Source organism: Aythya ferina (genome assembly GCF_964211825.1).
Source record: "Aythya ferina genome assembly, chromosome: 19".
Taxonomy (NCBI): Eukaryota; Metazoa; Chordata; class Aves; order Anseriformes; family Anatidae; genus Aythya; species Aythya ferina.
In genome coordinates this window covers 8,108,088-8,135,559 of record NC_140309.1, presented here as the reverse complement: position 1 = coordinate 8,135,559, position 27,472 = coordinate 8,108,088, and the positions used below count along the sequence as shown (strand labels likewise).

Sequence of the window (27,472 nt, the reverse complement as noted above, 5' to 3'; positions counted from 1 at the left end):
CGCAGGTTGCTCCGGCAGCCCGACTCATTCCCCTGATGGATAATGGGGTGCCTGAATCAAGGGAAGTGCTCAGGGATGGGACACGAGGCCAGCAGGAGGGCAGCGCCGCCCCACACAACCCCCTGCTGCTCCTGGAGAGGTGCCTGAGGTGTGGATGAGATCCCACGTCCCTGAAATGAGCCCAGGGGGGAAAGGCTGGGGCTGCACCAAGTCATCGTGCCCTGGAGCAGCACCACTCACGGGGTGCAAAGCCCTCGGGGCAAGAGCAGCATCAGTGCTGAACACAGACAGCTCGCAGGCAGCTTCCCAAAAGTAGAATTTTTATTGACGGTACGGGGAAACTAAAAACAAAGCTGAAAAGGAGCCGACAATGCACAACTAGCCCCCCCGGTACGGGTCAGAGACATCCTTGGGTAAAGAGCTGCTCCCCCCCCCAGTCCAATTCCCATCGTAGCATTTTGTAAAATAAAAAAATAGCACAGGGTTAGTACAGCTGCAACCCACGGCGGCACGGCCCCATCCCGGCCTGCAGCTACAGGAGGGACACGGCTGTGTCAGCCCCCAGCACTGCAGAGGAGGTGGTGTGGAAGCCAGGACCTGCATTTCTCCCTGGAAAAGGGCTTTGCTTTGTTCTCCTGCGTGGCTGCCATTCTTCAGGAGCATTTACATGCAAAAAAGACCTTTGTTTCTCAGGAGTTGCTGTTCTTGCTCATTTCCTAGCGAAGAGGAGGCTAACCAGGAGCACTCGGAGGAACAAAGACCCTGCTTCCATAGAAAAGCCCTAGGGAACAAAGGAGGAGAGGGGAAAGTGTGTGCAGAGAAACTTTCCAGTTCAGAAATGCCTCTCAGCGCTGGCAGTTCCTGACGTGACAGAAGTTACAACAGGAGTTATCCACAGCATCTGCCCCCTCCCAGGACCCCCGGTACCTCTCCCAGCCAGTGAGAGACGTGCGAGGTGCCGGTACGTGTGCGTGATGTCTCCGTACAATGCATTCAAAACAAAACTTTTTTTTTTTTTTTTATATATATATCAGCTCAACAGAAATCAGCTTCTCCGTGGAAGTTTCGGCACACAGAAGGCAACTCCAAGCAGCAGAAGGAAGGAGGAGCAGTGGCTTTCTGCGCTGAGCTCTGCTCCTGAGGCCAACCCAAGGCTAAGAGGAGAGGGTGGGCAGGCAGCGCGGGGCACAGACAGAAAACCTCTCAAAGTGTTCAGTAGAAACACTATTTATTCACCCCTTTTGGTTACAAGTGGGCAGGGTTAAGCAGAGGCGGAGGAGGATGCCATGCACTCAGCTGCTTTACGTCCCCTCCACCATCCGAGGGGCTGCTCTCGCGGTGTTTCAGCCCAAGGGTCTGGCCCAAGCTTGGGAAAGCTGCCGGTGCCTGGGGTTTCGCTTCGCAGTCTGATTTAAAAAAACAAAACAAAAACAAAACAACCCCCCCCAAAAAACTAAATAAATATTGATCCAAAAGAAGCCAGAGGAGGGCAAGCTTTTGGTACAACAGCTGCATTTCGCTCTGGCAACACCCCTACCCCCAGAGCTGCTGTGTGAGACCCCTACGAGCACGCCTGGGGGTTGGCACAGACTTTGCAGAGCCTGTTACACGTGAAACCATGGAGCGAACAAACAACAGAAACCTTTTGAGAACTCTGGTTAGCTCGTCACAACCCCAGTGACTTTGCTTTGCGCTCTTTGGGCGAGGAGAGCCAACAGTCAGGGTTTGGGAGAATCCAAAGAAAACAGGCTCACTCCACGCCAGTGGTCTGCAGTTTCAGCTACGTTTGCTTCCTGGTCTTCGCTGTGAAAGCAGACTGCTGTGCGCCTAAAAGGATGGACTCATTTGACCTTGTAACTGCTCTGCCGAGCTTCCAAGTGGTGAACCAGGGACCTGGACCGCAGAGGCCACTGCAGTTGTCCTTTCCTATGATATATTTATATATATATAGTATATATATATTTAGACCAGCCCTGCCAAGTCTATTCGTCCGCTCAGGTGCACATCACCGAGAGTCATTTCCCACCGTCGCATGACGTATAAAACAGGAGTTAGGTGGCTAAGGGAAGGGAAGCTGTTTTCAACTGTTCGCTCTCCCCTTTCCGAGAGAAGGGAGCGGAGGTCACGGCGCAGGCCCCGCACAGCCTTATCGGTCCATCTCGTCGAGCAGCGGCGTGGCGTCCCCGGCGATGGACATGGGCGTGCTCTCGATCATGGGGCTGGGGGACGGGCGAGGAGTCAACCTCTGCTTCTGTTTCCTCCGTTCAGCCTCCTTCTCCTGGAGCCACTGCTCGGCCATCTTCCCCCAGTCGATCGCAGCGTGGCTGTTGGTCCTGTAACGATAGAGGCAGGAGGTGGGACGGGCCAGAAAGCAAGCCCAGAGCAGCTTTCCCTGCTCTCCCTCCCCAAAAAATCCCACGCGGGAGGATTTGAGACAACCCCACCATGCTGCTTCTGTGGGAATCCACAAAAGCAACCAGCAGGTGACACAGGTGACACCCGGTGACACTCACTTTGGCTGCTGCCTCTGCCTGGAGCTGGACGATGGCTGCGACTGTGTCTGGGACTGGGTGGACTGGGGGGTGGTGTTGGCCTGCAGCTGGTACTGGGGGGTCGTGATCGGCTGGCTGGGGGTAGTGTAGGAGTAACTGGGGGTCATCAGAGGGGTGGCCACTGGTTGCTGTGCTGGAGTCGTGAAGACCTGCAGGAAGCAGAGACGGTTAGAGGACAGAGAATAAACCCTGCTAGGCTGTGAGGCTGAAGTTTGGCGTGCTCAGCACTGCCCTGCTGGCAGGAGGCCGGTGCATGTCCTTGCTGCACGCTCCCAGGCCTGCTGGAGCCCCTCATCTGAGCAACGAGAGGTTCACAGATTGCAGCCTAAGGAACTGGGGGCTGTAGGGCAGGAGGAGCAGCACCCTCCTGAGCATGAGACATTTCTGGGGCCTGCTTCTTTCCCCCCCAGAGCTCCCAGCCATAAAACAGGCACCCTTCCTTGTTCATCCCACACAGGGTACAAGGGGAGATGTTCAAAGCAAACAAAGGTAAGGACCACAATAGAGATGGGTGCAAGAGATATAGAAACAACATCCTACAGTGGACACGAAGAACAGATGAATTTGCTCTTATTTTTCTGCCCTATTCATCTCCCTTTTCCTTCAGATTGGCTCAGTGCTTAACACATTGGGTTATCCACAGTCCCTGCCTATCCCCAGCTCAACACTTGTTTTGCAAAACTTCATGAAAGCCTCCCAAGGTGGTCCAAAAGAGAATCACTCCTCCCTGCAAGCCTCGTCTTGCAGCACCTCTTCATCAGCTCTAATGGCAGGGCGTGTTTCTTGTACCCAGACAACTCAGTCCTTCCGCAGCTGGATTTAGCCTCAGGGTCAGCCGGGGAGCTGGCAGCGCGTGCCGGGGGGAGGCAGGTACCAGTGTGCGTGAGGAAAGGCTTCAGCACGAGCTGAAACTGTTCAACTCCCTGCAAAGCCCCTGGGTATTCGGTCAGGCTGAGGTGTTCGCCTGCCGGTGCGGCTCGGAGATTAGCACGCTGAGCTGAAAAGCCCTGCAAACTCAGCGCATAGTTTCACAGCTAATCTCTTCCTCTGGCAGCTCACGTTGGCGATTCAGGGGCACAATCACAAGGTTGTGTGCCTTCACCGCTGGATCCCTTCTCTCTACCCTGCCACATTCCTTGGGGGCCTGGCCAGTTTGCTATTTGTTTCAGCTCTCCCCAGAGCAGGACGGGGTTACGCGCCTCATTTCCTCAGCCACGGGAGGGAGGCAAGAAGAAATCTGGTCCAAGAACCGTGTCAAGCTCCCCTCCGTAGCAGATCTCTGGCAACGAGCAACCCCTCGCACCACACAGAATTCCCATGGGATGGTTTGTAGTGGTGAGAAGCAGCCACACAACAGCACCTTGTCCCCAAGGCTTAGAAGTGACACCTACATGGTACGCGCTGCTGCCACCTCCGCTGCCCCCGTAGCCGTACTGACTGGATGCCCACTGTGCAGGGGTGGCGTTGGGGTTCTGCCCCTGGCCCGTCACGGCAGCGATGGCACTGAACATCTGGGAGGTCATGTTCTGCGGGAGGGCGTTCACTGCACGGGTCAGGTCTGCAAGAAGGACCATCGTGTTAGATAAAGCAGAGCCTGCAGGACTTTGTACCCCAGTTCCACCAGGAAAGGCCTGCACTGACCTGCCAGGTTAATGTTAGCCGGAGTAGCGTTAATGGAGGCTGGAGTTCTGGTCCGACTGCTACTGCTGGGGGTAATACCTGTGTAAAACAGAAGCCAAGAGGGATGGGTTAGTTCTCCCAGGAGAGCAGCTGTTGGTCTGATATTCAAGGTTTGAAAAAAAAAAAAAAAAAAAATAATCGTTGGAAACACTTGTATTGGCGAGGTGCAGTTTTACCAGGACACGGCACGTGCAGGATTGTATGGTGGGAGAGGCTAAGGGAGGGGAAAGGGGCAATTCCTTTGCTGCGTGGCCCATGTGGCCAAAAGATTCTTAGGAGAGCTCTTAACAGGTCGATGAAATACAAAAACCTGAGTACCGCTTTGAAACCTTCCACATACAGAAAAACCTAGAACACGTTTCAGGGACAAAGACCACAGAATTGGCCTTTCCTAACAGCCCTAACTATGTGATGCCCATGAAACAGAAAGCTGAGACACTGAGGTTTTGGGATGCTCACCTGGAACAGGGTCCTGATAATGATCCTTAAACCATCGGAAGAGTCCATTCACGGTAGGGAAGATCTGGCCCCGGTAGCGGAATCCTTCTGGTGTGACTGTCACATACTCTATCCTGTGAGGAGCAGGGAATGTGGGAGAGCACAAGAGATCACAGGCTGCTCCAGATACCTGCCTCCATACAGCACCCTCATGCTAACAGGCAACAATAGGAACAGGCATGACATGGCCTACAAACTCGGGTGAAGGCTGACTTACAGAGACTGACAGAACTGGAAGAGAAACTGGCAGCAGTAAGCCCAGGTGTGGTACTGGCAGTACTCAGCTCCAGCTGCTGGGCTTGCCTCTCATTTACCTTGGTTTGCCTCGAGGCTGATATCCCAAGAGGAATTTGCCAGGTAGATCTTTACAGGCACTGATAAAGTAGGGAATAAACGTTGGCTTCTCTTTCTTGGTCTTTATCAGCAGCTCTTCCAGCTTCTAATTAGAGAAAGAAAGAGAAAAAGAAACACTCAAGGAGAGCCTACATTTTTAGCAACATGGAGAACCTGCAGGAACCCATCCTGACTCCACTGCTGCTAGACAATCCCCCTGAAACCTACAGCTGGAACGTGACTGCCAAGCCCCAAGTGACAAGGAAGGTCAGAGCTCAGTCCAGCAGCAACTCATGCTAGACTCAAGGAATTTAAGATCTACCCTGGGACAAAGACACCTATTTATCTCCCACACAAGCTACAGCAGCCTGGGACGGGCTCACCTTCTTGTCTCCACCGTTGCAATCCTGATAGTATTTGTGATTCAACAGGTCTCTGGCAAAAGAAGCCATCGGCTGGACATAGCGAGCGACAATTTCATCCAGGTCTTCAAACTCCTTTGGACAAACACATTTTAAGAGGTATTTAGGGTGTGTGATGAGGAAACTGATCCTAGTATACAGCTATCAGTCATATATCCTGCACAGCAAGGCTGGATGCTTTGAATGAAAAGAGTCTAAGAGAAGAGTAACATTCATTGCAGTTCTCTAGCCTGCCTGAAAGCAGCTGCAAGGACAGAAAGGCTGTGCCAACCTGTTTCTGCCACAGAGGTATTTCTCCTTCCCCACCAAGCCCTTCCCAGGCATGCTCTGCAGGGCTCTTACCTCAGTGTTAATCCAAAGCGTGGCGCCCAGACTGAAAGCGTTCTCCTTGCCCTCTTCTCGGACATCCACGTGCTGGTAAATCCCATCGTTCACCTTCCAGGTGACAGTAAGGTGGTTCTCCCCTTTGCTACTTGGCCGAATAATCACGTCCCCTTGGTCCATGGTCTCCATCATCTTCTCAGCTTGCTTGAAGCTAATGTTGTGGAATGACGGGTGAGCAATTACTCTCTTGATGTATGCTAGGGGGGACAAAGAGGAGTATTTAGGCTTCCAAGAGGAACTGCTTTATTCCAATTGTGCTTGTTTTCCCTGGGAAGCACCCTAGGAAGGCTGATGTCACAGGGGAGGGAAAAAGGACTGACTCACTTGTCCGCTGCTGCTTTCTTTTCAGGTCTTCTTCCTGTTTGTGATCTGCTGCCTCAGAGTCGAAGTCATAGTAGGTGTCTTTAGGCAGTTTCCACTCGTTGTTCTTGTCCACCAAGTCAGAAGTCCTGCAGGTCAGATCCGCACTGAACTTCTCAATGTCGATCTTCATAATCCTGCAGTGAACAGTCATTCCCACCTGCAGGAGAGGGTCATGCAAAGCTGGTCAGCAGGTGTGGCTGATACGACAGGCAGCCTGTGCTACAGAGCAGTCTGCGTGGGATTGTGCTGCCAATGAGGAGGCACAAGTACCTCACGTATTTCAGACTGATACCACCTTTAAAGGTGATCCTTCCATATGAATTGAAAACCAACTGATCTAGAATCAAAAGAGATTGAAGACATTTCTTGCTGGCAGTTCTCTATCATCTATCTACACCCCACATCACACTGGAAACTGCATGTCTGCAAGCTAAAGGCAATGAATTTTGCTATTTCAGGTATCTTTAACAATGGGAGCAGCAAAACTGGACTTCATGATGCACAAGCAAGCAGTTATGTCTGTTCGGAAACAGACTGGAAGACACCCAAAAGACTACAGTAGTTAAATGGGAAATCCCACCACAAAAACTGTAATGTCTTAGTCCAGTTAACCGTGCTGAAGTCAACAATGGCTCTTTAAAAAGCTGCTAAGAGATCTCTGTGCTTACAGGATTATCCATCACCTGCGTGGACTGTCAGGGAATCCAAGAAGACAGAAAAGATGTTAAACCTCTATTTTATCACGATAGAAATATGTGATCCCGTGATTTCAGAACCCCAGTCCCTGTCCTGAACAAGAACAGCAACTCTGATGACCTCCACAAATGAATTGCAAAAGAAAAAGCTACGAGAGAGGGAAACAGACCCTGCATATCTAACTAACAGCAGTTCTGTGAACTCTTTAGAAAGCCAGAAACAAAGGGCAGCTCTGCATTAGAATGCCTTTTGGTCTCCCAAACCCAGACTATAATAAATTCTCCCACAGTACAACATGTTAACTGATTAACATGGTTTCCACCAGCTGCCAAGAGAGATTTGCACTCTGGGACAAGGACGCTAACCAGAACCTGAACTTTCTGCTGATTTAAAGTCCTTCAATGGAAAATAAGGTTTGAGAAGCCATTTAGGAAACAGCATTAACCAAACTATGAATTATTGCCATTGACTCCATGCTCTTCTAGTTCTTGCAGGGTATGTGAAAACTCACTGCTTTCATACCTTCACCCTTTCTTCTGGCCGTTTGACCACCTTATCACTAAGAAATTTTGTTGGGATGAAGCCAGCAACGCCATTATCCAGACGTGTCTTCACTCCGATGGCCTGACCTGGGCAGGAACCGCTGTCAAAGTGATTCCAAACCTGGAGCAAGGCAAAGATAAAAAGTCAGTCCGCATGGAAACACAATAACCCAGGCAGCTCACACTCAAACAAGTCTAAAAGCTGTGTCAGCAAACAGGCACAGCCAGCACAGACGTGTGGAAGGGCAGAGGACTTCAACGAAAGCTACCCAGTAACACGGTCTTCCTACTTCAGCTGAGTAGAACTGATGGGACTTTGCAACCAGGAACATTTTTAGACCCTGAACAAAAGCCTGCAGCTAGGGCTGGTTTCTAACGAACACTATAGGACTCTAAAGTCACTGATTACCAATGCTGGAATTCAAATGTTTGGAAGAGAGACCTAAAGTACAGCTGCATTAAGCAGCAGGGAGTCCAGATAAGTTCTTAAAATTGTGAAGGTGGCAGAACAAACTTCTGTTCTCTATGTCACTGGCAGCTTCTCTGCATAAAACACAATCCTAGACCACAAACAAGCCTGCTTTATGTATTTGCAAAGAACTGGCCAGCTTATCCCCAAATCCATTTCACTCCTAGTTCAGTTCACTAAGATCCATAAAGGACCTGTCAAATCCATACTGAGGCAATTAGTCAAAACTGGAACATTTTATATTTGCAATCAAAGGTCACATTCAGGTTGGGGTCCTGGGGCACTGCAGACATAATCTTGGCTCTGTTACCTTGTTTCTCAAGAGCCCTTGGCTACTGCATCCCTACAAAATGCTCAGGTCTGCTGATACACTCCTGGCAAAGGTAGGGCCGGCAAGAGAAGCAGCCCTACCTCACTGAGCTCTGGGAAGTTATCCTGCTGACAGAAAGGACACTGCCAAAGGCCAGTTTCGTCGTTCCGTATTGCCTGGTCGTAGCTTTCTCCTTGTGGCCGCCTGTGGGCTATCCCGGTGACGTTGCAGATGATCATTTTACCTGTGGTGTGAGAGGAGAAGGAGAGAATGAAGAACTGAAAGCCAACTGCAGGGCCAGACATTTACTTGTATCTAAGGCAGATGTGTATGAAGGTGTTAAGACTTCCCAGGTACACACTTGTAACCTAGCACTGTCCCAATGTCACCCTCAGCAACATTCCTTTGCCCCACCTCTATGTATTTTAAATCTACTTAGGATGACAACAATCATCAGAGCACTCTAAGCGAACACAGATGTACCTATATAAAAAGTCTCTGGAGTTTCTTTGGTCAGCATGTTGAAGACCTCTTCTGTGTTTGGAGCACGGTACGGTGTTCTCAGGTCCTTATACCTGCAGCTCAGTTCAGCTCGGATGTCATACAAAGTGATATGCTTGTCACCGTAGCCCTGCGTGGTATTCAAAGGTTATAAAGCCGTAAGTGACAGGGAGGAGGTGAAAAGGGAATCCAGGGTAAGTTACAAAAGAATTCACAGAACTTATCAAACACCAAATTAAAGAAAAGGGAGGGGGGGGGGAGACGATGACACTGCAGAGTGTCATCATCATCAAACTGTAGGACTTAGTCACAGTATGTTGAGGAGGTAAAAAGTATTACTAAATTCAGAAAAAAATAAGTTCAGGGGGGGCAAAACCAGCCTAATTACTGTCTTTTCCCTTCCCCTGCCCCAGGCATACTTTCTGTAAGAATTTACTACATGCCATTGTCAGACACCAAATACTTGTCATAGCTGTTTATAAATTTTACAATGGCAATAAATGAATATTATCTCCTAAAAAGGACAAAGGTCACCAGCTATAAAACCTAACAAACTGAGCTGGGCCATGCAGCTTCCCCTGTTTCTCAGCACCAGGAATCCCCAGCACACCTGTCGTTCCAGTTCTTCGGCAAAGGCATCAAGATCCAGGTCTTTCAGTCGCTCGGGGTTTTCTAAGATCTCCTCTAGAGCTCCTGCAGGATTAGCATCCTCAGCTGACTCGTCATACTCCAAGGCATCTACTGCCATTTTTCTTGCCCATTCGTAGGTTTCGGGATGGACTCTGGAACCATCTAGGACTTCGATGTAGGAATCAGTACTGAAATAAAACCAGAGACACCTTCAGATAAGGACGCTGCAGAGTTCCAGAGTCAGCTCCTTCAGCTCAATACGAATTATCCTATTGACCATCACTGCTGGCTGCATGGCTGCTTTGCCACCGCTGACCCCAAAGGAACAAACTACTCTCAACAGGACACAAAGAATTCTTCCTTGCTAAATCAGTAGGACCCAAGGCAAATTCCAGACCCGGACCGCAGCTCCTGCACATCAAGGTCATAGCCAGGCTTTTGGATGCTAGGTAGACTCAACGACTCAGTTTGCTGTAGGTGCTGGACAAGCGCACAGCTCTGTAAGTTTCCTTCCTTATACAAGTTAAATGTTGCCAACTGGTGGTGCAGCCACCTGCATCCAGTTTGGAGAAGTGTATGCTTTGCCCTTGCACCTCTGGGACTTGGGTCCTGCAAGATCCAACCACCTAGTAGGGTTGGATCACTCAGTGTTAGGATTCAGCCAGGTGTCCTTTCTCAGACTGCTTTTCAAAGGCAAAAAAAGAAAAAAAATGCTGTGGCAGCCTTAGAAAAAGCACGTTCCCAACAAGTGACCCTTCTGCACAAAGCTGGCAGCTGAAGACTTAAAAAATAGGTTATCACTGTCCTCCAAACACACATTTCTTGTTCAGTTACCAGTAACCTGATGCTCTACAAGTTGACCAGTATTGCTATGAGGAAGTTAAATTGCTGATTTATGCCCCCATTCTGAAACTTCTGAAAAAATAAAATGCTGTTGGTAGGACTAGGCAGAAACCAAAGAGAAGTGCATACGGGTCACTGACAGACATGCACAAGGACTACGGAAAGTTAAGGAACAACTGGTTTTAGTCTAGTTCCTCTTGACCACAAAGGGTCTTTCACACCATAGCAAGCTATATAATTAATGTTCCGCAGCTCACATTGCTGGCCACGTTTAGCTACCCTTAAGAATCAGATTAACAACCAGCAATACCTGAACTTGGCCAGAGATCAGAGGGGCCACACAGAAACTCCTAGGAACATGGACTCCACAGAACGAGACTGTTTTAGCCTGTAACACACTCAGCTTCACAGCCTGTGCAGCACTGAACACAATCCAATACCCACCTATCACCCAGCGACGCCGTGTCAATTTTGATGAAGCCAGCACAGTTGATGAACACCTTGGGTCCCATGTGACACATCGTAACCAGCTGGGTCCTGTTCTCCAGGCGTGTGTTGTTCTGTTTTAAGATCTGGAGAAAGAAGAAACAGCATTAAGTTTTGCTATTCAAACCCGAGGTTTTCCCAGGAAAAGCAGAGGATTCTCACTGGACAGTGCGGTATTCAAAGCATCTGACATAACCAAGACCATCACAAATCATTAACCGTTGCCCTCTGCTTGTGTCTCAACACTGCACGAAGGGAGGTGACTCCCCATGGAACAGCTCCAGCTCTCAGGAAGAGCGTTGGCTTTTTGCCTTGTGTTTTCCACAGTATGGAGGCGTCCTGGTACCATAACAGCGCATCCGCTGCTGTGAGTTCAGGAGCTAGCTAGTACTGACAGATCTGCTGAGTTGCGTGGGTCTGTGAAGGACACAAGTCCACAAACAGCTTCGGGGTTAGGCACAGTGAGGTAACGCATATGAAAACTCGTCGACGGAGCTGTCAGCTGCATCGCCGAACTCTGACTCAGCTCATCACAACACTGCCATCAGGCCAACTCGCACACCGCTCGGGATGCATTGTTTTTGTAGGCAGTGACAGAAGCCTCCTTACCTTTAGCAGATGAGTGCCTTTGCGTGGTCCCAGGCCACACACATACTGCAGCAAAGCCTGGCTGTGAGGGTGAGCAATTGCCCGATTGACATCCACTCCCACCTCGTTCACGCGGTTTATGAATTCGCAGTAGAGGGCATTCAGCAGTTCCTCCTTCACCACGTGCTCCTGACAGAAGGGAGAGGCATTAGCCTCGCAAAGGGATGTGTGCAACGCTTTGCCATAAGCAAGCGGGGCCAGATGCAGTAGACTGGCTCTCAGGGGCTGTACTGCACCTCAGAGTTACCCCTGGGAACAGCCTAAAGGCAGGAGGCAGATGAGCTAAAGAAGGCAGAAAAAAAGGTGCTGTGTAGCCTGAACGTGGCACAGAACAGGCAGAGCTTGCACCAGTTCAACTTGGGATACTTTTCCTTGACAGAAAACAGTCCCAGGTCTCCCAGACTACTTTTCTTTTCCCCTCCCAAAAATGGATCCCCCCTGCCCAAGGATCCTACAAGGAACCCTTACCTGCAGAGGGTGGAGTTTCAGGCAGAGAATATCCTCATCAGAGCTGCAGACCTGGGCAAACTCTATGAGAGGATCCTGAATGCGACGAGCAAGGGAGACTGCTTGACGCAGCAAAGGTGGGTAGTCCCGAAATTCATTCTGGAAGAGGCCAAAGAATCACATTTTGTAGCACAACGTGCAAAGACATCAGACAAGAACGGGAACACAGGAGGCATTTGGTGCTCAGGCAAAGAGAGATGAGATCAAAGACCCACAGGAATGATGCTGTAATTAGGAATGAAACAAGCCCATCCACTCAGCTGAACAAAATCGATTTCAGAATGCACCAACATCTACTTTGTACATCTGCTGATGCCAACTTCTTCAGGGAAACCTAAACAAGATGCTTAGCCTTGACCCAGGGATCAGCATGTCATTTTCTAGATGGATCACATGAGGCAGTGGATGACACAAGGCTGGGCCAGCAGAATAAACAGAGGCCAAGACGGCCTGAGTAAGACTGAGAGGTGTCTAGAATAACAGAAGGCTCACCTCAGACTTCTTGCTGTTCATGTAGAGGATGGCCAGTTCATTGTCCACCAGCTCCACTCCTATAGAGGACAGCTGCTGCCCCTGATCCAGCTCGTGAACAATTCTCTTTACATCCTCCATCAGCATCTGAGCATCCCTAGGGAGAGATGGCCAAGGGTATTGAGGGGAGAATGCAAGACTGCAGCTTGCTACACACTCAAAAACTGTTCTGGGAGCAGCCTGTTCCTCCTCCAGCTAACTGTACAAACAACGAAATGTAGAGGAGCACAAGGAAAGGACTGCAAAGAGACCTGGAAATGCAAGGAACACAAAGACACTTGCTCTGACCTGTTCTCGCCTGCGATTGTCACCACGTGAGGCTTCTTGTTCAAAAGAAATTTTTTCAAGGTTTCAATATCCTGTGCCTGGAAAGAAGAAGGTGAGATGGGTCAGAGTAGAAACGCTAGAGAGCTTCTGCACTGGATTAGCTACTAGTCTTGGGTTCCTATTTCACAGGGAAAATCCTCCCTCACTGCTACCTTGATCTGCCACCATGACATGGATCTAGATAAACACCTTCTCCACAGGCCCTGCAGACAACTGCAAGGACAAACATGAAAGCTCTGCAGAGGAAAGAGTCATGCTATCATGCTTCTGTGTTTCAGGATAGCAGTAAAAGCAGGGAATGGAAGTTAAAAGCCTATCCCAAGCTCCAGTAGGTCCTGCAGCATTTCACCATTCCAGCATGATCAGGGAAAGTGGAGAAGATTTGTAGCTGTATAACCACAGAAGCTCAGAAACCCCAACCAACAGAACTCCAGAATGGCAAGGCCCTGTCACTCCCTGTAGGAGGAGCAGCAGAAGTGAACTGGAATCTAACTGAAAGCCTCTCCAGCAGAATAATTACAGGGTGGAAAAAAAAAAGGCAGAATTCTTGCATGCAGGAGTGACAAAGCCTGTGCTGTCTTCAGACTGGCTATTCCTCACCAGCCCACAGTGCATCACCCAGTTCCAAAAGCGACCTGTGGGCATTAGTCTCAAGACATGAGCTGTGCCAAGGCTCACCTTCTTTTCCCTCTCTTCCTCGCGCCAGGCATTCCTTCTCTTTGTGAAATGTGGCAATCGGAGGAAGTCTGTAACCTCGCCCTCTCCGTTAACAAGGGCACAGAACACGGGGTGGTCCCTGCAGAACAAAGATCACTCAGAAACAGACGATTCCTGAAGATGAACATAGATCCAGAGCCAATTCCTCTCCTCCTACCTGGCTGAGGAAAAGGCAATGCCTAGCACCCGAATCCCCTTCCCTTGGTTTTCGTCCATGAAATCATCATCTTCCTCCACTTGCTGATCAGGACGGTACGAAGCTACTTTTAGCCAGTTGTACAGCTTGCGGCTGCAGGCCTAGAAGAACAGAGAAGGAGAGACAGGAGTGAGAAAATCCACTGCAGGTGCTCTGGCATAGCCCTTCTCCACAGGGATGGTCAGGGACTGCTCAGGGCAGCAGGACAGTATCCTGCCAGAATTAGGACCAGGTCTCCAGAAACACAAAGCCCATTTTACCTCCCACTAAAGCATCTGCTTTACTCTGCCTTTAGAACCTGACTCAGACCTCTCACTGTCCCCTCCTCCTTCCCAAGTGCCTGTATGTGGCCCATCAGCAGCCATTCTCAGTGTACTGTACGACTTTCAGCATTTGTAACCCCAGCTCTGACTCGAACCCATCTGTCCCCCACCTCACCTTGAGAACATATTCCTTGGCCTCCACCAACAGCTTGTTCTTCAACTCTTTAGCCATCTGCACGTAGAGGAACTGGTTGAGGGACCGCTCAATGGCCATAGTACGCTGCCGATTCCACTCCTGCACCTGGTGGCTGAACTCATCCCGATAGTAGAACTGTTTGATTTCCTCAAAGTATGTCTGGTCACTACCGTAACTGCAAAAGAAAGAGGTGGAGATATAGACAGGATCCAAACGCCTGCATTGATGCCACCACTGTCAGATTCCTGCACAGGGACGTGACCTGGTTCAGGAAGCTACCTGGTAAGTACAGAGAAGAGCCAATCCTCCCACCCAAGACTCCTTTAGGTGCAAGAGCTATGCTGCTAGACAGACCTCAGCTGAATGTTCTGCTGGCAGCACAGAGAGGACTGACACAGGGGAGCCCACAGCCACTGCAGCACACCCGTGCCTTATTGCACAGTGTGGCTGCTCAGAAGAAAGGGAAGAAACCAAGAAGCCACACAGCAAGGGTGATTTGGAAACAAGTGCTGCCTTTCACAAACAGCCTAAAGCCTTTAGAATTTGCTTTCAAATGAATAAGCCAGATTTCTGCTAAAGTTTTCAGTCAGATGATGATAAAAGCAAGCCCCCAAGGCTGCTTATCATTAAGGACCAGGAGACCAGACCACGACCTCCAGAAGCAGTTTGGGATACAGAGGAGCTCTAACAGCATTGCAGCACTGGACAAATGAGCTCTGCCAGGGCACAACCAGGGAGGACTCACCCCTCCACTCCTTTCATGTCAATGCTGATGTCTATAGTCAGCAGTGCCTCATCCTCCGCCAGGCTCATTTTCAGGAACTGGTCATCTCGCAGCTCCTTCACAGGCTTGTTCTTCAAGTATTTAAAGGAATAGGCATAGTGGGCTTCATCGATATCCTGGAGAGAGGAGAGAATCAGTAAGCATGGAGGGCACTCACAAGGAATGACCCTACTGTACACTGGTTTTCATTAAATACCCCTACGCCTGCCAGTTTGTGTTTCCTTCCCCAGCAGGATGCAGTGGAATCTGTTCCCAGCTGGAGAAAGACTGTTTCAACAACTGAAGGCAACATCTCAACAGTAAGAGTCAAGTCTGATGAAATGCTGAAACTAAAAATGCAGCATGCTGCTGAGCTGGCCTCTCTGACAGCCCAGCTCACACACTGCTCTAAGATCTATTCAGGGTTGCCACTGACATGGGAGAAGTTTCCAGATGCAAAACGAACATTTGTGTATTATTTAGATCCTTCCCTGAACTGACCCACAGAGTCAGAGCTTCCTTCCTTACCTTCTTCCCCTTTTTGGTTGGTGAAATGTTGATTTTAGCTCTCTCTTGGAAAGTCTGTCTCAGGACCTGCCTGACCAAAGGCTCTCTGGCTATCTGCAAAGCCACCATGTACCGGGCTCCTTCCAGCACAGCTTCTGGACTGGGGAATTGACTAAAAGGAAAAAAGGCAACAGTAAGGACTGGGACTTCAGAACACGCCAAGATCATCCGCAGGCCTTGAGCGAGGATCCCCACACACTGACCTACACACGTAATCCTTGGCCAGCTCCAGGGGCTCTGCAGGGAACTGCTCTGTCTCGTGCCGCTGGTAACTGTCTCGGAGATTCTCTCCGAACTGCTCGGGTGTCAGACCAAACTTTTTAGCCAGGCTGTCTGGGGGGGGAAATAAAAATCACAAAAATGATGAGAAGGGTACTGGAGATTATACTGAGCAAGATTACCAGTCCTCCTCCTCCAGGTAAGCCACACAACCCAGAAGAAGACGCAGGCTAGGCCACAACACACTGCAAGCTCAGCATGACAGAGCAGAGCCCTTACCCAGCCCAGCTGTTTGACAGATGGTGTACATATCCCGACGGGAAGCCTGCTTCAGCTCAGGCCCTTTCTGCTCATCATCTTCAGCATCCTCTCCTTCACCTATGGGAAGCGTACGTTTAGCAAGGCCTCTTTACAGAGGCATACTGTCAGCTGCAGTGTGTCAGCAGCACAACGAAGGGGACAAGCACTGTGCAACACAGCCCCTAAATCCCATGAACGCAACTGAAGGGTCACAGTAGCCTTAAAATTATTCAGTGTTTGACAAACACCCTGTAAACGCTAGCTTTTCTTCAATTTCTCTCTTTTGCACAATTTTAACAGCAGTATCTCCGGGTTGTATACTAAAACATAAATCAAGGTAGTTGGATCTTTACTTTTGCCCCATCATGAGGGGTGATATTCTGTCCCTTGGAAAAACAGCATCCTGTATAACTGATTTTAAGCGTTTTTAGAGATATTTGGAAGACCTGGGACTAACCTGAGACAGAAGGGAACTGCAGAGATGGTCTGTGCACACACAAAGGCTTTTCAACAAACTTTCTTACTACTCTTTTGAACCAGGATTTTGAACCAGCCCAGGATTAGGAGACTTATCAAGTTTGGGGACAAACCTTCTTCCTCTTCACCATCCTCTCGGATACGCTTTTGCTTCTTTCGAGCAGCCTTTGCAGCATTCTGCATCTTAGGGATGTCTCGCCCATAGTACAGCAGGAAGTGATTATACACGTCCTTCAGCTCGTCCATGGACTGCACATCCTTCAGCCTAGAACATGCAAAGCCAGCATGTTACATCCTGCTCACAGCACAGCTGTGGGTAGAGCGCTCACAGAACCTGCTCTAGGACAGGTCAGGCAAAAGGAGCGCTTGGGCTCATCTTCTGAAGGAGTTTTAAATATTTCTCATCGCTGGCTTTGTGGTGAGGCTAAAATCAATGTAGTGCAATGGCCTGAGGTTCAACGTTGTACAGATAGGCTGGTACACATTAAGTCATTTTGGAATGAATACAAAAACATCATGGCACCATACCTCTCCATGTCAGTAGTATCAAGGGCCCTTATCCCATCAGCCAAAGGCTTGTCTGGGTCAGCAGATATTTGCTCATACTGGTAGGCTTGCATCTTCTCAAACAGACGTGTCAGGTTCTGCTTGCGGATCTTCAGCTGGGTCCACTAATGTTAAAACAGAAATCTCCAGTGATGCACTGTAGCTGTGTCACATTTATCTCCTCCCTTCCCCCAAAGACGGGATCCTAAGGAGACACTCCCAGGATTTCAGGGTATTTGTTGTATAAAAATCATCATCAACACCTTCACTCACAGCCATGCCCAGATGTGACACACATGGCAGATTTCATCTCAGAGACTATTTGTTTATTTTCTGTTAACACAAATTAAGGTTTGGATCTACCTAATAGCAGAAAAGGAACTTGCACTCCTTGCAGGAAAGGTCACTACACAAAAGGAACTTGGTGAAGGGAAAGGACTATTTTTTGCACTCTCTTTTGTCAGGTAATTCTTTAACATCACGTGATGGCAGAGATGCAAAATGAGTAAAAAAAGGCATAGAAGGTCTCCAGCTAGGTGGGAAGATAAAATAAATGCTGATTGGATAATTACCAATGAAAACACCTCTCACCTTCTCATCCCACTGCCAGACTCTCCACAGGTCATTGATGTGCAACTCTGGCTCTACATACTCCTTTCTGTAGAAGGCGATGAATGGGACCTAGGTCAGAAACGAGACTCGTCAACACCAAGCAAAAGGAGAGGGGGCTGCTCCTGGCAGCCAGGAGTCCAGAGACTGCTCCTGTCCCACATGGGAGAACAAGCTGATGGGGCAGCAATGTGGGAGATGTACCAAGTCACAACACAACTCGAGACTGTTCCACCAAAGAATGCATCATATACACCAAAGAGCTTCTGTGACATCAGGTAACACCTCAGATAATAAGTCGAATGGACCAAGCAAGGTTCAAAAGACTCTGGAATTCCTCCACCTCATTTATCAACTTGTCCAGGATCAGGCAAACAGGGCAATGGCAGCCCCATCAAACAGGCCTTAAAACCTCTGCTGTCACATCTCACACGAGATGAGCTGCACTTTCCAGAGAAGCACCATTTTGTCACAGCACAGGCAGACAGGTAAGGCACCTCAGACCTGCCTACTTCGTTACCCTAAATACCTCCCAGCAACCCTTTGACTAATCCTGCCTGGATAAGGAGATGGTGACTCAGGCTTTGCCTTGAAAATGAAGCTGAGTTATGAGGTACCTCGAAGTGTTGATTTCTCATGAAATTCAGGGCTTCTTTAATCTTCTGGATGGTGCTGGGCCCCTTGCGGCTGAAGCTGCTGGCAGCTTGTCCACGATCAAGGTAGTCAGAGCTTTCCTAAAAGGATAAACAACACATTATGTTGCTTAAAAGAGCAGTCCAAGCTAAGGCTGGAAAACGGTGATCCCTTTGTTAGCTGGAAATACAGGCTTAGCTACATGCTGCGATTTTAGACCACAGAAAAGCATGACTGGCTTGAAGAAAAACACAGAAGCAGCATCTGGCCAATGTAACTCATCGTTAAAAGCAGATCTCAGCTAATATTAGTTTACCCTAAGTGCACAGTGGCTCAGAGATCTTTCAGTCTTTTATGACAATTATTCTTGCAACATCTCTGGGCTGCTTTTTGTCCTGTTTTATTAATGTGGAAATGAAGACGTGTGTTAAGTGACCCACTCAAGACCAGAAAAATAGAAAAGCATACTGGGCATGACGTTTCTCTAAGCAAACTCCTGGAACGTCTCCAGGGTAGAAATCTGTAGCACCTTCAAGTCACCAGCCATCTTAGGACAGAAGTCCCAGGCATAGCCCTTTACCTGCAAGGAGATGGTGGGTGTTGCAAATGCATTCCTGTAAATCCAGTCAGCTTCTTCCTCCAGCTCGTCATCTTCAGCGCTTTTTACTGGGATGGATCGCAACTGTGAAAAGACAGCGGGATTAGCAGAGGCATGTACAGCACCAGGGCTCATGCTGCAATGTTTTTAGGAAACCTGGAGATGACTGTTTTGAGCTGCAGATTGCTGTGGGGTCTCAGTAGCTGCCACACCAACGGGGCTATGCTGAAGACAGCTCTTCAACACCTTCATCTGAGCAAACAGCAAATCTGCATCAGCGTTGCAGTAGGTAAAAAAGCCAACAGGTCTGCCAAAGATGTGTGGAAAAGCCTGTAAAGGTGCATAGCCTTCTGTGATGAACAATTCAGGGTACTTGTGCTTCCTACAGGACTCCCAAGTCCCTTGAAGTTACATCCTCTATTCCCATCTGCCCCTGCTCCCACCTTGTTATCACTTTTCTTGCTGCAGCCACAGAATAACAGAACATAAAACAGCTCCAAAGCCTCTCTGGGCATTTAGGCCAGCTGCCTCTCTTTCAGGTGGAGCCTGCTCTAACCATCTGTGACTATGACAAGACATCTGAACGAGCCACTTATGGCCAGAAGACATTATATACAGCACTCCCTCGTGCTGTACACACCGGTGTGGAAAAAAAATGGGTCCTGTGAAAAACTGGCAGCTTCAGACATCACATTTCACAAAGGCAGGTAACAAGCTTCCGCACAGAACTGTATTAACATTCACTAAAGGGAGATCAAAGGACACTGACTGTCCAGGGAAAACCCGAATAAGAGGCAAAATTAAGTGAAAAATTGAGATAACAGAATGACTCCTAGCAGCACAAACGGGACTCCTCATGGACAGCAGCGTAAGTCCCAGTCGCTCAAATTATTTAAAGTGGGTTACAGAATCACACAGTAACACCTTGCAAGGAACAGTTGTGTTGGCTGGCACAGCTCTAGGCTAGAAAACCCTAGCAAGCCTCGGGCACTGCAGCATCACTCTTGTTCTAGAGGCACAGCTCATGGGATTACTAACAGCACCCAATATAGAGGGCATCTCAGCAGAGCGCATGCCCTGCACCACACCCAGAAGAGCAACACTGGCACCCAGTGGCCAGAGAGAAGCTATAACCAGTGCTAAAACCCCTCTGGGTTTACACAGCCAGAACAACTCTGTTTCACTGTTATGTTGGAATGTGGAGCTTCAGCCTGCACATTTAAAGTGGGATAGACAAAAAGGGAAAAGAGAGATCAAAATCCAGCCAGCAGCTGGGTGAGAAAGCTGGCCTGCAGGTCTCAGGCCTGCTGTACTTGGTGGGTGCTGAAATGCTTTCTGTTTGTACATCTGTCCCCTCTTCCCTCACCTGGAACCTCTCAGGCATGTCCGTCATGCGTATCTCGTTGTCCTGGTCTGTTAGGTGACTGCTCTCCAGCTCACTGGGCTCATACATCTCGAAGATGCTACGGCGGCTGACACGCTTCTTGGTGGTCTTCTTGGGTCGGACGCGGGTCTCCCCTTCAGCCTCTTCATCCTCGTATTCATATTCCTCCTCCATCTCCTCATCGTACTCGTTGTACTTCTCAAACTCATCATAGTCAAAGTCCACACCGAAGATTTCCTGAGCTTCCTGCAAGGCACTGGAAGGCAAAAACTATCCTTCAGCCCCATGATGCAGTTCAAAAAACATCGGTCTGGCCACAGCACCTAAGTTTAACCCTCGGTTTTGCACCTAAGCTAAAGAAAAATGGATAGGTACACAGACATTTGAGCTTTACATGTAAATGCTTCTCTTAAGGGACTGCTTTTGGTATTCCCATAAAAAATCTAGGGAAGAAAGAAGTCTGTGACTTCTTAAATGTCTGCCCAAAAGCCCCATGTTTAAATTCACCACATTCCTTTGGGGAAGGAGACCAGCAGTATCCAACCACAAGCTGAATCACATTGCAGTTGCAGAAGTCAAGTGATCTGAGCACTCCTTTTAAGGCTCCGGGCCAATTTCCAATCAATACTTACGCATCAGTGTATCCAGGGAGCTTCTTTCGCCATTTTGGCTTCTTCAGAGGTTGTCCGTCGTCATCCACAATGAAGTCATCGATGTCTGGACACGGACAAAACCATTTTAGCAGTCAGGACACACACACACACGCTCAGCCAGTGCAGCTGTGCGCCTCCACCACGGACTTAGGCTGCTGCCTGCTGGCAGTCTGCACAGCTACCCACAGCATCTCCTTCACCAACCTCAGAAATTCCAGGAGCCTGAACCACAATTACAAGCTAGAACAAACTTTTAAACCCAGGACAGCCATCTGGTGTCTATCTGCAGCTCAGTGCACAGAAAATGCACTCAGAAAAAAGCCTTCCTGCTTCGGACCTTAGACAGAAAGAATTTCTGCAACTCCTTCAGTACAGCACCAGCAGTGATGATGGGCTAATGCCCAAGAGCACGAGTAGGGCAGGCATGGGCAGTGCTACTAAGTGCTAAACTGTGCCTCCACTTTCTTTGTTCGAAGCATTTTCATGCTGAAAGCAGCTTAAAGGAGGCATTCAACACCTCAGCGTATGCAACACGTTTCTGGACAAAGCAATTTAACAGACAAACTAAATCTGCTGCCCAGAAACGTTTAATTCTAAAGATAGTACTAATCAGACACCAAGAGCTCGACCACAACAGGGCTCCAGCTTTTGGTTCACTGTAGATTAGTGGAAGTCTTAACTTGGTTGCTGTGCTTTAGTCCTACAACAAACTTCAGATGCAATCGGCCATCCATACTCACCAGATTCATCTTCTTCCTCCTCCTCCTCTTCTTCTGGTGGAGCAACAGGAGCTTCAACAGCTTCCCCTCCCTCCTCGCCTTCGCCATCCTGAAAGATTTCTTCAGCAATGGCTTCCTTCTCGTGCTCTTCCTTCCCATAGTCTTCCTCTTCATCATCCTCATCATCGGACATCTTCCGCACGCGCCTGAATTTTTGCTGCAAGCAAGGAGTCGTGTTAGTGCACACACCTCCTGGCACAGACACTCACGCTTCGTGTTGTCTCTGCCAGGCCAGAACTGCACTTCCTCTGCTCCCTCTGGAGGGGGAGCAGGATGGAGCCCAGCACAGCACAGGCAGGGAGGGGCAAAGAGCCCTCCCCTGGCTCCAAAAGAGCCATGCTGCAGGTAACTTTTCCAACACAGGCAAAAATTACTGGCAGACGGGCTCTTCTGAACCTGCTTTGCAGAGGTGGGAGGGGAGGAGCAGAGCAGACGATACAAACAAGCACAAAGCGTTTTGGAAACTCTAGGAGCCAGTGCCCAGTTGCCTTGGCAAGGAGAGAGCGTGCTTCCTTCGAGCACTCAGCTCCTCCTTTGCAAGGAAAGCAGCAGACTGGAGGCACTGCTCGCTCACTCCACGCAGGAGCCCACCCTCTGTGCCAGGATGCAGCACACTGTTAGCAACAGTGTGGAAACAACTCACCCGTTTGACTTTAACGCCCAAGTTCTCTTCGATGAGGTCGAAATCGTCGTCCTCCAGGCGGTCATCAAAGGCTGACAAGAAAGCAGAGACGAGTTACAGTCCCCCTTTACTGATGTGGGAACAGACAGGTGGGTACAGCTCACCCAGGCCACGCAGACACCGCTTGCAGCAGGGCAGTGTGAGTGTTAACACCGTGGCCTGCACCACCCCAAAACTTACTGCGCTTTCTCTTTTTGTGGCCAACATCGTCTTCAGAGTCTCCAGAGTCACTGGCTTCTTCCTCCTCTTCCTCCTCCTCGTCGTCATCATCATTAATGAATCCTTTCAGGTTCCCTTGCTCATCTTGATCATCCAGATTTTCCTCTTCCTCTTCCTCATCTAGGGTGGAGAACAATAACTACTGCATAAGTGGCTAAGGCTTTTATCTCCCAAGGCTCTTGCACAACTCTGTACAAACATTTTCCTTCACACTATCTGCGCAGGGAGCCTTAACTGAAGGCTTTTACTGACACAGAACCGGGCCAGCTGCTCACACCAGAGCCCCATTTCTTGTCTCACGCAGAGGGAACAGGTGGAGTGGTCACACTGGGAGAATTCCCGTGCTTTTACTGTTTACTATCAAACCGCGCATCCCCCGGGGGTGAAGAAATGTACTTCCTCTTGCCAAATATAAAAACCATCTAAGCGCTTTGAGGAAGGGAAGCGCTACAACAGTTGAGGATATCGCCTACAGATGGCCACGCTACTGCTGCACGGGTACTGATGCATCCACAGCGTGAGGAGAGGGAAAACAGAGCTGTGAGGCACGCAGACAGCTCAGCCTCCTGGGCGCAGGCAGGAAGACTCACCGTCCTCATCTTCCTCTACAAATTTCTTGGTGACTCTGGGCACGACCTCCCCGTCCTGGTTGTACTCCTCCTCCGACTCCTCCGCCTCGCTTTCTACGAAGTCAGACATGGCTGCAGCGTCTCACGCGCAGGAGCTGGGGAGAGAGGACAAATCCATCGTGTCAGCTAAGCGAAAACAGGGTCAAATCAGCTCTCCAGGTCCTGAATCGCCCAGAGCCCCCCTCGCCTGAACATCCCTGTCACCAGAGATCAGCCAAGCCAAGCCAGCAGCCCCGTGCTGTCAGCTCCTGTTGGGCTGTGTCTCAGCGAGCCTCAGGCTCGGCCAGGAAGGCGACCCTACGCCGTCCCTGACGCAGCGCTGGGTCAGGCGCACTGTCCAACCAATTAGGACCTTGACGTGATTAATCCCTGCTTAATGAAGCCAGGGTGATCCCTAAAGTGGCCTTGGCTGAGTGCTGAGCGAGGCTCTGCCGAGAGCCAGGGAGCCCCACGGAGCAAACAGCACGTTGGGTGCCAAGGGGGAGAGATCAGGAGGTAACAGGGGACTGCAGCATGGGGTGATTCCCGCACCCAGAACCTTTTGTTTGATGTTTTTCCCCAGTGGGGTTTCTGGAAGCAGCATAAACCAGGGCTAGCACGAAGGAAAGTGTTTGTCCATCCTAACACAGCCTCAGTTCTGTCTCCTTGAGCCTGTCGCTTCCTGTGGTTATAAATCTGCTCTAATTTGCAAAGGATTTCTTTTTTTTTTTTTTTTTTCCTTTTTAAAAAGGCCACAGCAACAGAAATTTCTAAAGCCAGCTATTAGAAAACCCCGATCAATCCCTCACGTGGCTGTGACGCTGACAAAGCCAGCCCAGGAAGACGCAGCAGCCTCTGGTACAAAGCAAAGCTTCGAGGAAGGATCAGATCTAAAGGCAAAACCTCCACGTTAAATTCCATCTGATGCAACACAACGACAAAAAAAAACAAAAAGCCCTACATGATGGGGAGTGATACCTGACTGTGCTTCAAGGTGCTGCAATAACCATCTCCCCACCCGACCGAGGCTTTGCCGTGCCACATCTCGTGTGCAGGGCTTCTTGTGCTGCCCACAGATCCCCCCAGCTGGAGCACGAACACGGCAACTTAGGGAAAAACAGGGACTCGTTTCTCACTTTCAAAAAAAAAAAAAAAAAAAAGTGGAAAAAGGCTGATCTTGGCGAATATTTTGTCTTAAAATATTAATAGCTGCACAGGAACACGTTGGCCCCGCCTCATTAAAGGAAAAACCACGAGAAAGATGAGGGAAAACCTCGGAGTTTTCAGGCAGGAGCAGAGAGCAGCTGCTATTCCTCCTCACCACGCTCCAGCCAGGGCCAGACGCAGCGGGCCAAGGCTGCCGCCCCGCTCCCAGACAGCGCATCGCCGTCCTGGCGCGGGTACAGGCTGATCCCCGTCCTCACCCGGCTCATCCTTCTCCCAAACGAGGCGTCAGAGGGCGAGGCAGGCGCCGGCTGAATGCGTTTCCCTGCATTTTGGAGCAAAGGCCCCCGACGGGCTCGGTGCCGCGGAGAACAGGAGCTGCTTTGTTTGCCAGCCTCTGCCCGAGCAGCGCGGCGGCTCCTCGCACCTAACTGCAGGGCGAGCGGCTTCCGTGGCATTTCCCAGCCTAACGAGCCTCCTTCTGCCCACGACAGACACCCGAAACGTCCAGCAGGACGGAAAACCCTCCATCAGAGCACCGCGTGCTCCCTGCTGTGAAGTGTTTCCCCCAAAAAATGCTCGAGGCGCGTGCCCAGCGCCTCGAGCGCTGCCTCCAGCCCAGGGCAGCTCGGGGCCGTGTGGTTCCCCGAGCTCTGCTCCACGCCGGGGGTGCCTGCACTTTGCTCAGCTCAAGGGCACGATGGCAACCTGCCAGAGTCCGCGAGCTCCTTTGAAGCGGGGCGACAGCGAGCAGGCAGCTCTCCCTGCTGTCGGTACGGGGAGAGCAGATCCCCCAGCACATCGGGCTGGAAATCCAACCACGCAGCAAGGAGCTGCAGCGTCAGGAGGCACAGCGGGGACAGAGCCACTTGTAGGGCCGGCATGGGGAGCAGCAGCACCCCGCAGAAGCCTCACACACGGCTGTGGGGTGAGGGAAACCAGAGGCATCTCCTGCTGTCCGTGCCCACGGAACAGCCGGGCAGTGTCACCGTGAGACCACAACGAATTCTGCGATTTTTATTTTTTTGGACAGCTTTTTTTAACCTCTGCCACTTCACGGTTCAACTCCCTGAGCATCACACAGATCCACGGAAGCACCTCTGCCAAAGCCATCAGGGCACAGTTCTGTCCAGCTCTCATCTCAAAGACAAAACGGCTGAACTGGAGAAGGTTCAGAAAGCTCTGTCACAGCACGAAGGCCAGAAATCCTGGCTCGATTAAAACACAGAGCCCAAGGAAGCCCAATCTATTCATTTTGTCAATGAAACACTCATGAAATGAGTGTTAGCACGGTGAGAGCACATCCACGGGAGTAAGGCTGTGACAAGCGGCTTGGTATGAAAATCCCAAGCCAAGGGCAAAGGTAATGTCACTGCCCCAAGGTCTTACAAGGAACCAATCTCAGTATTTTTACAACAAAAATGCCGCATTTGATCCCTTGCAGGCGTCTCATCAGCCGTGGGCTCTTCCTGAGAGCCACTCCGTGGGGGCAGGCAGGAATTTCTGCAGGGCTGAGCCCCACCACGGCAGCAGCACGTGTGGTACTGAGGTTTCACAGCTGCTTTACAAACTTTCAAAGGCAGGACCTAAAACAAACACCCCCCTTCCTCTGTGCGAGGTGAGTAACGGGGCTGAGGAGCAAAACGAGGAACAGACCCATGATGTTCAGCAACACCGGGACAGGGGCAGGTCCGGGAGAGCCCCGGCGGCTCAGGCAGCCCCGTTCCTGCTTCACGAGTCCTGCTGCTGCCTGCTGGTCCCGCTGCTCCCACCTCCCCCGATGCTATCGGGCCGCAGGACATCCTGTGGCAGCGAGCGTCGCGGCCCCGCAGCCCTGTGAGAGCGCTTCCGCATCGCTCCCTCAGACCTGCCACGGCACGGTTTCCTGCGAGGACCAGAAAATGGATCTGCCCTCCTCGCTTTCTCTGCCCTGCCCGTGCCTGCAGGCACCCAGGTGGGATCTCTGCTTTTAAATAACTCCAAACTCTCCGTTTTGGACCATGCCGGGGCGTTGGAGTGGTGTTTTAAAAGAAGGAAGTGCTGAGGGTCTGGGAGCTCTTCCCTGAATGGTGAAAATCGACGTGGAGGCAGTCGCTGCGGTGGCTGGGGCCTCTGTTACACCCCCTGCCATCACCTCCCGTGTGCCACACGAGCACCCAGCATCCTCCCCCAGCGGGGTTCAGCTACCCTAAATCATTTAGCTGCTAAATTCATCGCTTCCTTCCCTTCCCCGCATCGTCATACCCAGAAAAAAACAAAGCAAGCACCGACGGAAGCAGAACGGGGGGGGGGGGGGGACGACTGCAAACCCCCAAACCACCTCAAACCTCACCCCGCCACGACCTCCAGCCGTTCACTCTCACCTTCCATGTGCTGCTTTTTCATCAATCGTGAGCTCCAACAGGGCCTGCCCAGGCTGCTGCCCCCCCCCCAGCATTTTTTGGGGGGCCCCGCCAGCCGTTCACAAACCCAAACAGAGCTCCCCAGCTGTGCGGGGACTTCTCCTGCGGATAGGGTGATGAGAACCCATAGGGAAATGGGGAAATAGGGGTGAGGGTCTCGCTCCCCTCCTTATGATAACGGGGAGGGGGGTGGCAGCAGGGTGCCCTCCCCAGGCCCCATGGCAGCCCCGAGGTGGAGGCGGGGACCCCAGGGGTTTGTGTGTGTGTTTGTGGGGGTCCCACCGCCCCCACCCCACAGCAGCTGGGCTGGGAGGGGGTGCCCTGAATGAGGGGGGGGGGCCCAGGGGGGTGCCACCCCCGCGGCCTACACCCGGGGGCGGGGGTGAGGAGCACGGAGGGGCCGCCCAGCCCCCGCCCCCACACCGGGGAACCCCCAGAAGCCCCCCGACCCCCTCACAGCCCTTACACCCCCCCAACCCCCTCACGCCCCCCCCAGGCCCTCCCCGTGCCCCCCTCACGGCCCCACCGGGCCTCACCCCCCCCCCGGCAGCCGCCCAGCCCGGCCCAAAGCCCCGGTAGATGCCCCCACGCAACCCCTAGGCCCTACCGAACCCCTCCCCTCGCCCCTCACAACCCTCCCGGAGCCGTCCCGGTCTCTCCCGGCCCCTACCGGCAGCGCTGGGCCCGGCGCGGCCTCCCCCGGGGGCGCTGAGGGAAAATGGAGGCGGCGGCGGCGGCGGCGGCGGGGGGCGGAGCAGACGAGTTGCGACCTCCG

General features: G+C 50.9%; 1 protein-coding gene across 1 annotated transcript; it reads right to left on the bottom strand.

Moving 5' to 3' along the window:
• Nucleotides 1-303: 303 nt before the first annotated feature.
• On the bottom strand, nt 304-27,472 carry SUPT6H (SPT6 homolog, histone chaperone and transcription elongation factor). The gene is made up of 37 exons (XM_084493212.1): nt 27,368-27,472; nt 23,114-23,247; nt 22,485-22,643; nt 22,266-22,336; nt 21,584-21,779; nt 20,823-20,907; nt 20,173-20,446; nt 18,789-18,890; nt 18,193-18,309; nt 17,558-17,647; nt 16,949-17,091; nt 16,534-16,685; nt 15,923-16,021; nt 15,628-15,757; nt 15,386-15,536; nt 14,840-14,994; nt 14,074-14,269; nt 13,597-13,736; nt 13,401-13,518; nt 12,684-12,760; nt 12,357-12,492; nt 11,826-11,963; nt 11,319-11,486; nt 10,668-10,795; nt 9,361-9,568; nt 8,733-8,880; nt 8,351-8,493; nt 7,451-7,591; nt 6,194-6,389; nt 5,828-6,066; nt 5,447-5,560; nt 5,045-5,169; nt 4,692-4,804; nt 4,194-4,271; nt 3,944-4,110; nt 2,514-2,701; nt 304-2,333 (listed from the first exon to the last, which is right to left on the bottom strand). The coding sequence occupies exons 2-37, from the start codon at nt 23,220-23,222 to the stop codon at nt 2,147-2,149; spliced, it is 5,181 nt and encodes a 1,726-aa protein (XP_084349338.1). The 5' UTR covers nt 23,223-23,247; nt 27,368-27,472; the 3' UTR covers nt 304-2,146.